Raw genomic sequence first — 18,546 nt, 5'->3', positions numbered from 1 at the left:
ATTTCCAAAATCTAATATGTTTCAATGATTATACCTCTTAATAAGAACATTTTTGTTTTTACATGCAGACTCTGCAGGAGACTTTAGTGCTTGTTGTGTTGCTCTGTTAGAAACTATTATACCTGGGAAAAAGTCATCTTGTGATAAAAACGATTCATGTGGAGGAGAAATTAGTAATTTAATCTTTTCTCCTCGGCTCTGAACACGGAAACCTCAAAGTGCCGCTGTGAAATTACCCGATGCTACGCTACGTCGCTAACATCACAGCTAAGGCCGTTCAAAGTGCTTCACATTATAAAAACTGGGAGTTTCTGGGAGTTTGTTCCAGATTTGTGGTGCATAGAAGCTGAATGCTGTTTCTCCATGTTTGGTTCTGGTTCTGGGGAACCAGCAGACCTGAGAGGTTCTGGAAGGTTGATACGACAGCAGATCTTTAGCTGTTCAGTGATTTATAAACTAACAACGGTGTCTTAAAGTCCACTCTCTCAGTGTGGGGGCTTTAGAACTGGCGCTCTATCTGCCTGGTTTTAGTCAGAACCCGAGCAGTAGCGTTCTGGATCAGCTGCAGCTGGACGATTGATTTTTTATTTTTTATTTTTTTTGTGAGGGCACTGTTGCAGTAATCAATGCAACTAAAGATAAACACATGAATAAGCATCTCTAATACTGAGACAGTAGTCCTTTAATCCTGGTTCTTCAGCTGACAGAAGGCCGACTTTGCAACCGTCTTTATGTGACTCTGAAGGTTCAGGTCTGATCTCTGTTTTCCAGCTGAAGCTGTGCACCGACTCTACATCTCTTTAGGTACAGAAATAACTTCAGTTTTGTTTCTGTTCAGCTGGAGAAAGTTTTGTCACATCCACACATTTATCTGTCCAGTGATTGGCTGGTTCAGGGTCACCTGATGACATCATCATGTGGAGCTGAGCTGAGCCAACTCTGTCATTCATCATGGTCAACATGCTCCCTGCTACGAGGAAAAGTTTTCTTCTGAATATTCCTGTTGTACTCGGTGTGGCTCTCATTTGTATTTTAATTGTTTTGTTGTTGCAGCAGTGGAGAAAAACGTGAAAAATGTTGTGTTATCGTCTGTGGAGCAGCTGGGAATCCAAACATGCTTCAGGTACGTGAAATAAGATGTTTAATTATTGTAAGGAAACTGTTGGATCTTACTGAGTATTGAGCAGGGCTGAAGCGATTAATCGGGACTAATAAATAAATCATATAATCATCAAGATGTCGCTGCGTGGTTGACTTTTTCCTTCCACTCAACTTTCCTTGAGCACACTATAACTTTTTCATAGTATCCTAATTTTCTCAGACACTAATTTTCATAATCTGTAAATAATATTCAGCAGATTTACAATAAATATTTGTTGTTAAAAATACTTTACTGCATTTTTCTAAATATTTAAACAAATTTCATCCCCTTCCAGTTTTTGTCACATTTATAGTTGTTAAACTGTCGATTTGAATATCAGGGAGCAGTTTTTGTTTTCTTGTAGCCAATTCCTGACACCTATCTCATATTATTGAATGTTTTTCCCATTTTGAAGATAAATTACTGTTGATTTAGTCACACCGGTTGGAGATTCAAATGATTTAACGAAAGGAAACAATTCAACAAAATGTGTTTATTTTTCAGAACGTAGCAGGATTTATTGTGCTCTAAATGTATCACCATTATTAAACTGTGGAGTGGTTTTAAGGAGTCCTTCTGGGTGTTGCTCTGCCAGGTGACTGTTATACGATCTGGCATCAGGGATTATGGAGGCTGAAATGAAATGAAAGCTCTGAAAACTGTTGAGACTTTGCAGAAATTCAGTTTGATCTTTAGTCTTTTGGAGCAGTTGGGAAATAAAAATGCGATTCTGATGAAAAGCATCAGAACTTCACCAGAGGATTTCACTAGCGGTGTGGATGTGATGTTTGTGTTGCCAGGTATGGCTGCTACCTCCAGCTGCTACAGGAAGACGCAGAGAGCGACTTGGAGCTGCTGATGAAACACATGAAGAACTTCCTGTCGACACAGAGAGTGAAGACTTCATCGGCTCTTGGTATCCTTTAAAACTGCCTGTGTGCAAATTAACAATGTTCTAGGCTTTTCTAGAAAAAAAAAGTGTCTGTTGCCAGTTTGTTTAACCGCTTCGTTGAACAGGTTAGCATGGATCTGTGGTCTAAACAAAACATGATCGTTTCTTTCTTTTTACACAAAATCATTCTTGGATAACGAGATTTGAGCCGTTTTAGGGCATCTTGTCACTTTAAGTCCAAATAAGCTGCTGCTGGCCATGCCCCCAACGCAACGTTTACACTCACACATGAAAATGGCTGCAAAGTACACAATCGTACATCTTTTGAAAAGCAGAAGTGGAGCCTCCTGCATAACCAACAAGAATGCAAGAAAACACTTTGTGCAGCCCGTACAGTGGTAAAACCAGCTGACCAAATGTGCTGGAGCTCAGGTTGGGTTGCTAGGTAACGGGGCTTGCCTTCACTGTGGTTGCTAGGTAACGGGGCTTGCCTTCACTGTGGTTGCTAGGTAACGGTGAAGCCTTTGGAATGTGACTTAATAATCGGGAGATTTTTGAAACGGCTCATGAAACATGAACTTATTACAGAAAATAACAGCTTTGTTGGGTTTTTTTTGCGGTTGGACTGTTTTTAAAACCAGCTGAGACCCAAAGCGATGTACGAAAACTAAATTAAAACCTGAATTTAGCATTTTAGATCCCCTTAAATAGTTTCTTCCTTTTATTTTTTAGCCATTCTGATGGTTTGAGACACTTTTGATTCCTGAAAAATTAGGCTCATGGTTGATTCAATGAATTCGGCCCACATCATCACACCTCCACCACTGTGCTGGATGGCTGCTGAAATATCTCTACTCATCTGTTTAAAGAACATTAGTCCAAAAGTCTTCGGGTTCATTTAGATATATTTTTATGAACATCATCTGAGCTCCTTCATTCGAGAAGAAGAGTTTTTCACCTTCAACCCGTCCAAACAGACCGTCCCTGCTTAGTCTTTTCTTGCCATTATAGAATATGAACACCCTTGAACTAGACCATCCATTAACCAGGCTAACCTTGAAATCTCCATATTAAAGAACGATTTCTCCATCAGAAACCAGAGTCTGATGTTCCTGTGGTGCTGATGGTGCCACCGACCCCCCTGTCGACAGAGATGAGGTCAGCCTCTGTCTGATCAACACTTTATCTTCCTCCATCTGTGTCTCCAGGAGCTCAGCCTCCTTTTTGTCCCACATGACACCCGGTAGCCGCAGCTCTGCTCTGGTCTCCTTTACAAAATGGACAAAAGAAAACAGAATCCTGACAAGCAGGCAGAGCTGGTAGGAACCAGAGTTTATATTAGTTTCATTTTTATTTTGTTGACGTTTTATTTGTCTAATTCAGTTAGTTTTTAGAGTGTGTTTGTTAGTTTTTATTAGTTTAATATTGTTTAGTTTTTTCATACTTTGGTTAATTTTTAGGTTAAAGTATTATTATGTTTACATTGATTAGGTAATAAATACTCAATATTAGATTCTGTAAACATTGAACAACTGACTGTGTCGTAATTTGCTGACAAACTGCTTGTTGTTTTAAATTTCACATCAGTTCGGAAGACTATTAATTAGATTTGTAGACACGAAAATAACTTTATAATTTCTGAATGTTTTAGTTTTATAAACCCAATATTGTTAAAGTTAGTTATAGTTTTTCCCTGTTATTTTTATTTGTCCTGTTCAGGAAAATGTTCTCAATTTCAGTTTTTATTATTTTTAGTTGACTACAATAACTTTGGTAGTAACTGGTTATATTTACTCAGTTACATTTATTTGAGTAGCGTTTTAGAAAATAATTACTTTTAGGAGTATTCTTACTATAAGAAAATAAAAAAATGTTTCTTTTGTAATTATGTTATTTATATGAAGAATTTTCAGCTTGATTTATAAAACAAACATTTCCACATAACTTGATATTTGGTCTGTTTGATGCAGATTTTAAATATTTTTTAAACATTAATTGATTGCTCAATTACTCTGTACTTGAGTGACTCTTTTACTCTTATTTTATTTCTTGGACTTTTTACTTTTGGGTAAAATTTTTGGGAACTAATCCGTCTATAAAGTGAGAAGTACTAAAACACCAGGCTGAAAACTGAGCTTCTACTCATTTAAAAACCCTTAATATACATTTTTAATTTACTTTAAATATGTACTCACTCTGTGCTTTTAGCATTTTTGTGTTTTATGAATCAAAACAAAGCAACAGTTTTAAAATCTCCACAAACTTCAGCAGGAGTTTGAGATGAGGAAACAAAAAGTAACTCTGTAAATTAGTAGTAAAAAAGTAGTTTAATGAATTTTTCTCTGTTGCTGCCTGGCAGTAGATCAAAATGGGTTTTCTCCCCTCCGGGACGCTGCTTTATTTATGATTCCTTATTTAAAAATGATGTCTTGACAGAGTTCATTACAGATTTATAACGGTCGTCTGTCAATGAGATTCAAACAGCATTCATTTGTTGCAGGACTGGACCAACAAACGGCTGATTTCTGGTTAAATTCAGGCGTTTTCTCTTTAAACCAGAACCGTCGTTTGTTTGTTTTTGCAGAAAACAAATATTTCTCTTAGTTCATCAAAGAAAAGAATCGTTTCACCAGAGAGATTTTAATTAACAAGAGAAGGAAGTCGTATTTCTGCAGAAGTTATTAAAGTTTTCTCTTCAACTAGAAGTCAAAGCGCATTGCATGATGAACCATGCGCTAAATGAAATATATTCCATCCTATTAATTTAAAACAAAGCCACAGTGATTTTCTGTCAATTTAAAAAACAAAACCTGCATGTTAATAAATGCCAGATGCATAAAACATGAGGCACAGCTCTGAGTCATGGCGACTCTTCACATTTAAGCGACCAGAATCTGTCCTGCCATGTTTCTGACATTTTAACCAGCCATCAGAACAGATGGCGCTCTCAGCAGGCGCCGCATTCATGTAAATGTGCAGCTGGAAGAACCAATTTTAAGGAATTTCCTCAGTAAATATGAGACAATCGGATCATTGTTGTATAGAACTTCCTTGAGTTTTCGTTTTAGGAATGTAATTATAAATATAATTAAAATGCAGTGTATTAGTTTAGGGATTTGACATTTTTTAGCCCAATTTTGATGTTTGTAAACTAGTGTCCAAACATTTTGAATCGACAGGTTGAACGCGCTCGTTTCGTTTTTAAATTATGAGTGCAAAATATTTTTGGCAATTTTCTCTCCATTTTGCTAAAAACCAAAACCTTACCAAGTATTTTTGTCCAGTTTCTAGTGTAAATATCTCAGTTCACTTGTAATGAGACCAACTAACTTAAAATGACTTTTCATTGTAGAGGCTTGTTTTAAGTAAATAATGTCTCAATACTGGTGAAAAACTACTGTTTCAATTGGCAAATTATTTCACTTATAACATGGGAAAAATGTTTTATGATAAGTGAGATAATCTGCCAGTGGGACTCGTATTTTTTCATTAATATTAAGGAAATATTTATTTAAAACAAGCCTCTACATTTGCTGAAAAGTCACTTGTTTTATTAAGTCTACTTGGATATTTGCACTGGAAACTTTGTTTTTGCAGTGCACAAATTATTGTAGGACTTTTAAACGTTTTAATTTCTGAATTCAAATTGCTAATGTTCACAGTAATATTTTTTTAAAGTTTATTCTCTCAGTATATGTGGTAATATTTAAGTAAAGTTTATTTGTTTAGCACATTTCTGCAGTTTAAAATGTTGACAGCATAAAAACATCATACAGTCATTAAACTAAATATTACATTTTGTTATTTTATCCAGTTATTAAAAACTAAAGATACTTTTTCTGACAGGATTTTATCTTCAGCAGAACCAGTTTGGTAAAAGATAATTCTTGAATTTGACGTAACTTTAGACGGGACAAATCGGAGGTTCGGGTCGTTTCCTGAAGTTCAGCCGGACACTTTCATTATTTTCTACCAGCAGGTTCAAAATATCTAAACTGAAAATTGCAGATGTGATATTTAAATTTTGGGAAGTGTCTTTAGAACGCATTACGTGACGGCAAAAAAAAAAATATTTTTAATTAAACTAATTAATACTTTGCTCTCCTTATGGTGCGGGTGTATTTGTCAGCTTCCTGTTTGTGTTTTCCTGCTGTTTTAAAGATGCAGCCTTGATCATTTTGTTGGTTTTCCAGCCTTGACTTGGTTGTGCAGTGAGTCTGCAGGATGGCTATCCGGGCCACGATTGGCTGGCCTCCTCAGTTTTCCTCATCATGGCTGGAAACGTGGAGCGATCTTTGCGTCTGCTGCTCAACCTCTCCTGCCTGCTTTCGTCTGCGTTCATCTGGCCTGCAAGGATTCATGGATCTGTACGGAGAAACAACGATGCCTTTAATCTGAATTAATTATTTCAAACAAGCTGTAAAAACAAGTAACCAGCAGGACAAGAGAAAACATCTTTATACATAACCAGGAACAAATTACCCTACTTTTCTGTTTTAAGAAATAACAAGAAATCAACACTTATTTAACCCCACATTTTATCTGAATTTAATGAAACATACGACTTAAACTTGAAAAAAAGAAAAATGCAAGATGGTGGCCATTTTTTCAAGATGGCCACCATGGTTGTTATTGAAAAATCTTTTTTGCCCTAAAATCACCAATTAGGTGATTGTGTTTGGTGTCAAATCATAGCCTACATATTATTTAATATATTTTGTTGAGCTTGTTTTCTTTTTCTGGTGGACATTTTTCAAAATGGCCGCCATGGTTGAACTAGAGAATATACGTTTGCACTAAAATGGCAGTAGTTATTGCCAGTGGTGAGCAAAGCTAACCAAAAGGTTTGGTTCACTAACCAATTATTCAGTAAACAAGAATCTAAACCACTAAACTCATAAAGAAATTAGCGGAAGCTAACGCTAACCATTAGGGCTAACGATGTGAGACTCTCAAACTGGAAGTTTCCATTTTGATATTTAATTTTGGTACATTTTATTGCCTTAAAATCACATCATATGTGACGAATGAATCACGTCGCAATAATTGGTTTAAAAGGCTCAAAATGGCGGCCATCTTGAAAAATGGCCACCATCCTGAAATACAAGTTGCTTGCAATTTTTTTTGCTCATTTTCACACTTGAAAGATTCTAACAGCAACATATGGTGCATTATGCACACTGTAATATAGTTTTTACACCAACAAGTTGCTACAGGAAAAAAAAAATCACTTGATGACTTTCCTTTTGTTTTTTAACATGTTTATAGCAGAAAAGTGGCTGAAAGCTGTGAATGGAAAAATGAGAAAACAAATCAAATATTTAAAGGAAAATATTCCTCGGGGGAGTAATTACAGTAATTATACAGTTTTAAATAGTAGAGGAAAATCTGCTTTATCATTCCAACTTTGCTCCATCACCACTGTGGACACACAACAGTCTCTTTTCTTCTCAGTTTTTACAGAATGCTGGACTCTTTCTGTCATTAACAGGTTAAACTTGACAAATGAAGAGGAAAATGCATCAGAAAACATGAATGCACTACGTCTTTTCCTCCATATGTTCGTGTCGGTGCTGCAGTAAAACGTTTGTTTAATTTGCTTCTGCTGCGGCAGGTCCACGTCCCTCAGGAAGTAGCCGAATCGGGAATCTCTCCAGTCTACTGGTGCACGGCTCATTATGTGGAGATGCTGCTGAAAGCCGAAGTCCCTCTGGTCCATTCTGCCTTCAGGATGTCTGGCTTCACTCCTTCACAGGTAAAATCTGCAGATGATTTGATGGGACGACTCGCTTTGCTCCGGTTCTTAAATGGACGGTTGGTTGGTTTGCATAGAGATCACAAAGGAACGTTTATCCAGGTTTGATTTTATTGACATTTTATATTGTTTTTGTTGATATTTCAACTTTAATCTTAAAACAACTTCATTTTTTCTCTCAATTTGACTTTTTTCTCAAAAGTATTAAATAACTACAAAATTCATCCTGTTTTTTCACCGCCATGTTAAGTCCATCTCCTCAGTTTTTATTTATGTATTGATCTGGAAAATATTACAACTTGCGACTCTGATTGAAAATTGGATCACAAGCACCTTCATTTGTTAAATTTACATTTGGTTTAACAAAAATCTGTCAATGTTGATGCCTTCTAATTTTAGCATTTTGTCCTGTTGAATTAATTCAGATTCATGAAGGGCCTTAAGTCTTTAGCAGGAGAAACTGAAGGAGCTCCTATTTGTCATCTTCTGAGCTCAATCTCTTTATGCTTTTCTGACTTCATTAAAATTTAAAAGCTTTGACATTGAATCTTTTTGCTTTTTGAAATAGTAAAATAGCTTAAAAAGTCGGACCTCTTTTCATCTTTGCTTGGGCTTCATGGTAACGATGCAGAAAAAGCTTTTCTCACCTTGAACGTTTTTCTGTTTTGATCCTGTTTTTGGCGTCTCGCTTCGTCTCATGCTCAGCAGGATGGCCGTCAATAAGACTCTTCACATTCGCATCAGAGATCTGAACGTCTCTGGGCTGACGGATATGTTAACCTCCACATGTTCTCGTCGCTGGTTAGACGATAATGGGCAGAGCTATTCAGGCTTTTATTGGAAGTTGTGGCTCAGAAATGATGCATCTTAACGCTCTGGTGTTCATTCAGGAGGTCGTGTGCTTGCAGGCAGGTTTTCAGTCACACCGGATCTTTGAAGCATTATTCTCTCTTTCATTTCAGATTAACATGTTCGCGCTCAGGGTGTAGAAACTATCGGTACATTTTACATGACAATATAAGTTTAGTTTATTTCCTCATATTGATAACTACTTGTTTGAAAAAGAAGTAGGTAGAAGTGTAAACTTACTTAATCCAGCCACTTTTCTTTTATGTGACTTACTTTTCACACATTTTTCTTTATTTTGAAAAAAGTGCTGCAGCTAACCATTATGTTAGTGATCGATTAATCGATTACTGTGACGATTAATCGGTTTAAAAATGGCACATTTTGCATCTATTTCATCTACCTTTTTTATACATATTAGAATTACATCAAAGAAATGCAAATGAATAGTTAAATTTCTTTTTTAAATAAGAAAATTTACATTTTATTGCCTGAGATGTAATAACAGCATTCCTTTAGTGAACACTGCTCGTAGCAAAGGATGCGTCTGCAGCGAAAACATACATCTAACATCAATAGGACTGATATGTTGATTTATTGATTAACTGGGTAGTAAAAGGTTTATTTATTCATTTTGTTTTTCAGAATTTGAACCAGTTTGGAGTAAAAAACCTACAGAGAGAAGTTTTATCTTAAATGCATGTTTTCAACTTTTGTACAGTTTTGACTTTATTACTGCTCTGACTGCGTTGTTCTTTCAGCAAATGGCTCTTTTAGAGTTTGTACCCTTCAGTTAATGATGAATCGATTATGTAAGTAATTGATTAATCATGATTAATCGTTAGTATCTCCTGTTGTAAGTGGATATTGTGTAGCGCTGACTAGCGCAGGCTGCCTTTCCCTTCCTGCTGTGAGGTGAAGCTTCGGCTGCACAGCCTCCTCCCGGTGGGGTGACTGAACCCTGCGGTGCAGAAACACTGTTGGTTCTGCTTGGATTGAACCCCCTCATGGGCCGGGAGTCCCTGTTGAACCACTGGGTTGTTAAAGGCTCCTGTGGTTCTTATTAGAGGTTTCAGCAGATAAACATGTCGGAGCTCTGTGTAGTACACTTCACACATTTTCTCTCTTTTTCTGGGATGGAACAAAAATTATTCTGTGGGCAGTTTGTGGTGTTAACCACCTAGAGGCCTGAAATTCAATCAAGTTGCTCAGAGAGCCCTCTAGAGGCTCCTTCAATTTGCAAGTCTAAAACCAAACATTTGTCAGAAGTGCAGTGTGGGATTTGCCACTGGCAAGTTCTCATGCCAAAAGTCTCCAAGCAAATTGAGACTGAATTGGGTTGTTTCAAGTGATCTGCCCCATTTCGCTGCTAAATCAGCCCATATAAACGGTTTTCTGTTGGTAGGGCTGAAATGATTAATCGTTGATCAGAGTATATCTTGACAGAATGTCCCTTCATCCCAACAGAGGCTACACCATTATTTTTGTTTTTACAGCTGAAACAAGAGAAATCATAAAAATGTTAGCAGATTTGTGTTTTACCTACTTAATATATTTGCTTTTAGGGATGAAACGATTAATTATGATGAAATGATTAATCATTAACTGGAATATACAGACTTAAAAAACTACCATTTGATGAAAGAACAGCAAATAAGCTAAAACTTTTTTAAAAAAGGGAACAGATATGAAAACACAAGAGCAGCCGGTCAGCATCTAACGATTAATCGATTAAAATATTGTCATTCTGTAAAATTTTCATTAAATCCGTTAAGCCGTTTTACACGATAACGGAAATATGTTAAAGATGCTTAAAAAATTAATTTAATTCCTTTTTTAAATGAGCATTTAATTGCCTAAAATCCAGTAACGGCATCTGCAGATAAAAATGCTTCTAAGTTCAACGCAGTGCAGAGTTGATCTGTTTTTTCATATTAAATGTAAAATTTATGCAGCTTTAGCTTAATTGCTGCACTGAGGATGTTGTTAGCAATTGGCATTTATTGGAGTCTGTATACTCTAGTTAATCAATTCAGCCCCAAACGCAAGCAGAACAAAAATGTTAGCATATTTTTAGTGATTTCTTTCTCGTTTCAAAAGGGAGTTGAGACAAAAATAATGGTGTACCATTGCTTTAATTTTTAAAGTAAAGGATATTCATTTCCTGGAACAATGTAAAAACAGTCGACTTGATGCTAAATTTAGTGTTTTTATTAATCGACAGGTGTGCCTCCACTGGCTCACTCAGTGTTTCTGGAATTATCTGGACTGGACCGAGATCTGCCAGTACATCTGCACCTGTGTGGTGATGGGTCCAGATTACCAGGTCTACCTGTGTGTGGCTGTTTTCAAACACCTGCAGCCTGAGATCCTGGAGCGCACGCAGTCCCAAGAGCTGCAGATCTTCCTCAAGGTAAACCTGGAGTTCAGAGGTATTTGGTTCTCTGCAGATTTCCACACTTAGAACATGGAGATCTGCAGTTTTCATCAAAGGTACCTCAGCTGAAAGACAGTCTGACAAACAATGTAGGATTTTTGAGTAATTTTCATTTTATTTCATGAAATAAGTACTTGTTACTGCATCAGCATGGATTTTGGCCCATTCCTCCTTACAGCTCCTGCAGGTTTCAGGGCTGTTGCTAGGCAACAGAAGTTTAGCTCTTTCTCCAAAGGTTTTCGGTTGGGTTCAGGTCTGGAGGCTGGCTGGTCCATTGGCTGCATTCACACAGCAGGCAAATACGACCAACAGCAACCATGTTTTCACTGCAGTCAGATCATCATGCAGCATTTCGTCCCACTTCGCTCACTCACGTGAGAAATGCCTTGTAAATCCGGACGTCTGAAAATTATCATGATTATGAACAAAGTCTGTCAGGGCATATTGGAATTACGAAAATAAATTTACTTAATAGAAATAGAAACACGCAAATTATGAAACAAGAATTCAAGTTTTTCAATACAAATGTTTCTGTGCAAAGATGATCGTTTGGAGTCACTGTCATGCTGGCAGATCCAACAACTTATCCCCAAGGGAAGTCAATTTTCACAAATAAAGGCTGTGCTATAAAATACATGACATCACCATTAAAATAATTTTCCCACCCAACTTTACACTCAAAAAGACTTAAGTCAGTATTTAAACAGGAGTACAACTTAATTATCTTCTAAGATAATTAATGCTAGACTTTTCTCTGTGTAGCATTGATCTTGGTTATTCAAAGTTTTCTGCTGCTAATGATTTGTCCTCAGTTTTATCTTTCCTCACTGATATTTATGAATAAAGATAATCAGCTGTTGCTGCATCTCCAACTGTTGGCAACACAGAGCTGATGAACGAACTCGACGGTTTTATCCAGACTTGTTCTGATTAAGGTGAGCTCTGACATGAAGCCATCAGTAGCCATCAGACACAAGCTGCCACGGACCATCTCTGTGAATAAAACATCAGATTTTATCTGAGGAAGTTCATCTAATGAGCTGCAGAAACAGAAAAAGGGAAACTTCCACATCCTCTGTCCTGAGTTGAACTGAGAAAGTTTTTGTCATGCCTCTTTGCATCCAATCTTCCTGCTGTCTGTCTCTGTGGGAATAATGTGAAGTGAGTATTTTACCCAGACAGATGTGGTTTTAGGACATTAAGGTGTTCTCTCATCCTGTCTCACTGGGGATATACATCTATATTTCATCTAAATTAAAATTTGAAAAGGGAAACGTCGAGTCCAGCTGGAGTTTAACTGCAGCAAAGCTAAGAGAGTTGGTTCTGTTTTCCACCGACCCACAGGCTACATGGAGCCGCCATCTTTTATTCATCTAAAAGCTGAATAAAATTAAGACTTTCCAGACGATATTTTATTTACAACAGAACATGGATAGTTTACAAAATGGCTGAAGAAGGAGTGAAAATATTTAACATCCAAGTTAATTTATGTCAGATCTATGAAAACTGATTTCACACACAATAGTCCAGTTGGTTTGATTGCAACATTTACTACATGAAACAGAGTGAAATCCAGTTCCCCTCCGCACCTGTGGGGGCGCTGCACCAAGAACGACTGAAGGAAACAACATGAAAACCTCTGAAAAACACACCAAAACTTCCTTCTTCATGAAATGTAAACCAAAATATAGTGGTGTCACATTTTAGCCAACAAGCTATTTTCCCTGCTAGTGCTAGACTATCGTTTTTGTTTGGGTTGTACTTACCCAGAACGCCTGGCGCTATAGTCCACTTCCTGCTTTTGGGCATTCACACCTCCCCAAACGAACCAGACTGACTAAACAGGGCTGGAGTGAAACCTTCCAGCGCTGTGAGCTTTGGTCCAGCATCTCTAACAGGGTTGGGAGGCACGAGTTCATACGTTATGGACAACGTGACGATAAACACAAAACGGATTTTTGATCTAGTTTCTAGTGCAAATATCTTGGTACACTTGAAATAAAACCAACTCATAAGTAACTTTTCAGAAAGATATGAGTTTGATTCAGCTCAATAATTCCTTAATATTCATGAAGTTCTAGTTCTACTCAGATTATTTCACTTATAACAAGATAATCTGCCAGAGGAACCAGAACTTCATGAATATTAAGGAATTATCTCTTACATCTCGCTGAAAAGTTACTTGTAAGTTTGTTTTGTCATGTTTAAAGTTTACTAAGACATTTGCAGTAGAAACTAGACCTAAATTACTAGGTAAAATTTGTGTTTTTGCAGTGAAGTTTCTCAATAAAAACATGTAATGAATAAAATATTAATTCATATGATCTGAAAGTCTTCATTTTACTCAACTTTGTAACATTTTGATAAACCAACTCAAACTGTCAAGTTAAAGTAATTTGATTTTTATATATTAATATCCGACGGCGTGTTAGAGCCATCGCTACTAAAAAAATTCCAGAAAACTTCTGAAATTAATCTAAATAATTTTGACAGAACTTTACTCCGTATTAGTAAGATTTGCAGTTATAAAATTTTAAATGGTGGAAAAAATCATCACTGTACGACACAAGCTAACCTGTGGATTATAATCTGTTATTTTTCCAGCATATTTCAGCCAAAAAGCTTCATAAATTAAACTTTTAAACACAGATGGAACAGAAAAACACCATCAGTTCTGATGCTCCACCTGAATCTCCTCTGCAGCTCCTCCCCAAAACCCAAACAGCACAAAAAGACACTTTATAACTAATATATTAAAAATGTTTAGTTTTATCTTAAGCAAAAGCTTTAGGGGATTTGTTCAACCCCACACTTTATATTTATCATATTAGTAAAATTAATTATACAACAAAAGTTTAAACAGCTAAACAAAATTTAAATTACAAGAATTTTATCCATGTTTAAATCCTTTCAGTCTCAAAATTATTTAATCTGAAAATATTAATTTGCAACCAGTGAGGGAATTTATGAAGTCTGAACAAAATAAAGCAGCTCAATTAAAGGTTTAATATTAAGACTTTAGTTGTTAAATGTGTTGTTTTGTGTTTATTTGAATATTTCATGTTTCATTTTGTTTCAAGATGCAGTTTTACAATGAGATAAAAATAATCTACAATGCCTTTTGTTGTTTTTGCTAATTGGCTAAAATAAATGTTACTTGACATCAAATTTATTTTACCTTTCTGTTTTTAATAAGATATTTATTTCATTAATTTAACTGTAAGCTTCTGTCGGCGTCAATATTTTAATTAATTTCTTCAGTTTTAGCATAACTCATTCATCATGTGCCGTCAACTTTAAGATCAAAGGAATCCCCAGCAATTAGCTCGTTAATTAGCCTAGCTAACGATCTCCTAAATGCTAATGTTCAACATATTGTGAAGCTCTACGGGACGTTAAGCAGCTCCTGCCACCGTTCAGGAGGGAAACCTTCATAATGCTGGGAAAAAAGTTATTCCTTTTCCATTTGTCACAGTTTAGTGTTTCAGAACGTCAAACCAACTTAAACATTAGTCAGAGATGAGAAAACAAAGATTTAAATGGTTCATTATTGAAAACAAAGAAGACTACGTGAATATAGCTTTAAACAGTAAACATTTTCAAAACTACTTCTGAAAATCCCAAACTTCCTCACGAGAATATAAAACCGAACAGCTGGTTTCTGTTTTGTGAGATTAAATTAGCGTCAATGTGACCCTAATATAAAATATTTAAATGTTTATTGGCTAGACTTAATTTAATATCAATCACACGTTTTCAACTGAAATGTGAGACACGTCCACACCGTTTTATACACTGTAAAAATTTCTAGTGCAAATGAACTTAAAATAAGGCAAAACTAACTTACAAGTGATTTTTCGGTAAGATATTTGAGTTTGTTTTAAGCAAATAATTTTTCAATATTCATAAACAGAAAACTAATTCCACCGGCAGCTAAAACAAGCTCCTGTTTCTTACTGAAAAATTACTTGTAAGTTAATTTTGTCTTAGCTAACGATCTCCTAAATGCTAATGTTCAACATATTGTGAAGATCTACAGGACGTTACGCAGCTCCTGCCACCATGTAGTAAAATATTTCCACTAAAAACTAGATGAAAAATACTTTTTTGTGTGTTTTGCAGTGTTGACCAGGAAATGAAAGAAACTCAACATGTTTCTTACGTTACACTGCAAAAACACAAAATTTTACAAAGTAGTTTTGTCTAGTTTTTAAAGCAAATATCTTAGCAGACATGGAATAAAACAACTTACAAGTGACTTTTCAGTAAGAAATATGAGCTTATTTCAAGCCAATAGTTCTAGTTCACTAGCAGATTATTTCACTTAAGAAAATAATTTTTTCCCATAAGTGAAGTAATCTGCCAGTAGAACTAGTACATCAATATTGAGGAATTATTGATTTAAAATAATCACATTTCTTACTGAAAAGTTTGTTTTATTTCAAGTGCACTAAAATATTACTAGAAACTAGATCAAAATTACTTGGTAAGATTTTGTGTTTTTGCAGTGTACGACTTCCAGGCTGCTAATAAATTAAACATAAAGGCTTGTTGTTCACATTTTCATCTCTGGTGAAGTTCTGTTTGTTTTAGCTGAGCTTCAGTGAAGCTCTGGTGCTGAAGGTGTTGTCTTTCAGAAAATCCTCCATCAAAGTGGAAAATAAATTGCGCCTCCCTTTCTAACCTCATTACTGGCTGCGTTCGCTGAAGGCCACAGGACGGATAACGAGTGAGGGCAGAGTCACGCTGGGCGCCTCGTTCTGACTGCCAAGTGTCCTCAGGGTCCGGCTGATAATTGACGAAGCCACTCAAACCTCTGCAGCTCGGCGGCGACACTCATCTGCTCTGCCTGAGTGTCTGCATTGCCCACAAGGCCGAGGGTTGCCATGACAGACGCAGACTTGGACCCGAGCAACAGCCATGCAGCGGAAATAAAACCCTGTAGCGCTGTAGATGTTTCTACATATTAAGGTTTTCAATAGGTGTCTTTTATATTTTCTTATCAAATGTTAAGAGTTTTAATAAGATTTTTTTTCTTTAAAACTTTTCCTAAGATTTCTGGCTGTATTGACCACACTGCAAAAACATTCAGTCCTTAGTATTTTTCGCCTGGTTTCTGTTATAAACATCTTGGCACACTTGAAATAAGACAAAACTAATTTAGAAGTAATTTTTCAGCTGCAGGACTTGATTTAGGTCAACAATTTATTCAACTTCCAACCTTTTTCCAAACAACTGCTGCCTGAACAATATGACTGAAAAAAAAAAATCAAGATATAAGCATTTCATATCAGTCAATATCAATGATTGATTAATTTTTTTGTTTAAATATCTGAAATGCTGCCAAACCGATGGTGCCACCTTCCCTGTTTTAGCCACAGTTTTTATTCCACAATGTTTTTTTTTAAGCAGTTATGAAGCACAGAGGCAAAACTTTAAACTACTACTGCGCAAGTTACTCAACAGGTTGTTGCTAGGTAACCAAGGAACAAGTGAGTGAGTTGTTACTAGGTAACCAAGGAACAAGTGAGTGAGTTGTTGCTAGGTAACCAAGGAACAAGTGAGTGAGTTGTTACTAGGTAACCAAGGAACGATCGAGTTAGTCGTTTCCAATCACTTTGCTTAACTTTCGGTGAGAGGTTGAGCAGCTAAAGTCTTTCCTCTGCCTACATTCCCCAGAATGCTGTGCGGTTCTGGGTCGGAGTTCAGTGATTATTCTATATAATAAATATTCTAGCAGATGTATTACATATTATCGATTTGTTGTCCAGCCCTGGTTGTTCCTTTGATTTGGTGTCAAGCAGTGAAAGATTTCCCCTTCGTTCTCCAAATGAAACAGTTAAAAGCTCAGTTTACTCTGTAATGAGCTCTTAAGCTGATCTATAAAGTATATAGAGCACATTTTACATTTATAGCTCAGGCACTTAGAAGCTGAAACACGCCGATTATAATTTATGATACGTTACAACAAATGACCCTCCTCTCCATCCATCTCCTCTTTAATTTTAAACATCTTAACAAAAAAAATGTTATTTCCCATCTTTAGGAGGAGCCGATTAAAGGGTTTGAGTTCAGCAGCTACCTGGAGTTCATGATGGGACTGCAGCGCAGCTACCGGGACGTCGTCCTGACCGACATGGAAAGCATCAGAAACCCTCCAGAGTAAAACTTTCTCTCACTTTCTGGTCGCTAAGTTGGAGATATTCTACAATATCTGAGCATAATGCAGTAATTTGAGCGTAGATGTGTGAAATATTTATGTGTAACTGTGTTTTCTGCCCGGTGAATAAAGCTGTGCAGAATAATCTGAAAGAACAAACAGAATAACCGCAGTAACATTATGCAAGATCCCAATAATCAGCTTCAATCCTCACCCTGAAAATAAGCTTCTCTCCCAGATTACATCTGTAAAAATGTGTATATAATGAGTATTGTACGTAAAAATTGGTGTTTGTTTATTCCTGTTGTGTAAATATTAATTCCTGTGAGTTTTTGTATGAGGATCTTCTGATGTATTAAAATAAGGTTTTCAATACATGTTGGGGTTTTTCCTTTGAACTCCTGCTTTGTAGTTTAAACACATAAACATAAAACAGAAGAGAAAACAGTCTCTGGTTTTACATCATCTAAGAAAAAAAAACAAAACAAGCTTTGATCTTACAGACAGGAAAATATTTCATATTTTTGTTTGACCATCGGCGTATTTAAAATTCAACAAACCCAGGAAATCAGGTTTAAATACTGTTTACACTGTAAAAACACGTCTTAGCAAGTATAGTTGGTCTAGTTTCTAGTGTAAATATATTAGTACACACTGAATAAGAAAAAATATTTACAAGCAACATGTAAGAAATGGTTTTAAGTCAATAATGGAACTAGAATTTTTCTTATCAATACTAAGAAATTATTGATTTAAAACAGTTTCCTGTGCCTTGCTTTAAAAGTTATCGGTAAGTTATTAGTTTGTCATTTCATTTGTACCAATAATTTCCACTACAAACGTAACCAGAGATACTTGGTAGGATTTTGGGTTTTTGCAGTGTAAAAATAAAGACTCTGCAAAAACAGTTTCTCTTGCAAATATATTAAGACAAAACTAACTTGGAGATAGAGGATCAATAATTCCTTAATGAGGAAATTTTATTTCACTCATAAAAGTAAATAATTTCTTAATATTCATAAATAAAGTACTAGCTCCATTGCCAGATTTGTTTCCAATTATAACATTTTTCTAATGTCATGAGTGAAATCTTAAGACTTTTTTAAATCAATATAAGGAATTATTGTCTCCTATTTCATACTGAAAAGTTACTTCTAAGTTATTTTTGTCTTATTTCAAGTGTAGGAAGAGAAACTAGACCAAAACTACTTGGTTAGATTTAGTTTTTTCTGCATTGTAAACAGTTTTCTCATGTTAAACTGTTATAAACACCAAGACGAATCTTTAACCCTTTACAAGGCATCCATATTGTTTT

General features: G+C 35.9%; 1 protein-coding gene across 1 annotated transcript in view; it reads left to right on the top strand.

Moving 5' to 3' along the window:
- LOC106959631 (protein broad-minded-like) overlaps nucleotides 1-17,608 on the top strand; it is a gene marked incomplete at its 5' end in the record, with an annotated part of 30,067 nt that extends 12,459 nt beyond the window's left edge. The window contains 6 exons of the mRNA XM_015052338.1: nucleotides 1,054-1,123; nucleotides 1,942-2,057; nucleotides 6,246-6,400; nucleotides 7,648-7,788; nucleotides 10,859-11,047; nucleotides 17,118-17,608. Of these exons, the coding sequence (XP_014907824.1) occupies nucleotides 1,054-1,123; nucleotides 1,942-2,057; nucleotides 6,246-6,400; nucleotides 7,648-7,788; nucleotides 10,859-11,047; nucleotides 17,118-17,237 (791 nt within the window). The remainder of the gene's footprint in view (nucleotides 1-1,053; nucleotides 1,124-1,941; nucleotides 2,058-6,245; nucleotides 6,401-7,647; nucleotides 7,789-10,858; nucleotides 11,048-17,117) is intronic.
- Nucleotides 17,609-18,546: the final 938 nt, after the last annotated feature.

The sequence above is a fragment of the Poecilia latipinna genome, unplaced genomic scaffold (genome assembly GCF_001443285.1).
Source record: "Poecilia latipinna isolate Pla-1442-1.1 unplaced genomic scaffold, P_latipinna-1.0 Scaffold1103, whole genome shotgun sequence".
In the NCBI taxonomy this organism is placed as follows: domain Eukaryota; kingdom Metazoa; phylum Chordata; class Actinopteri; order Cyprinodontiformes; family Poeciliidae; genus Poecilia; species Poecilia latipinna.
Note: the sequence above shows the minus strand (reverse complement) of the source record. Positions and strands in the feature narration are given on the sequence as shown.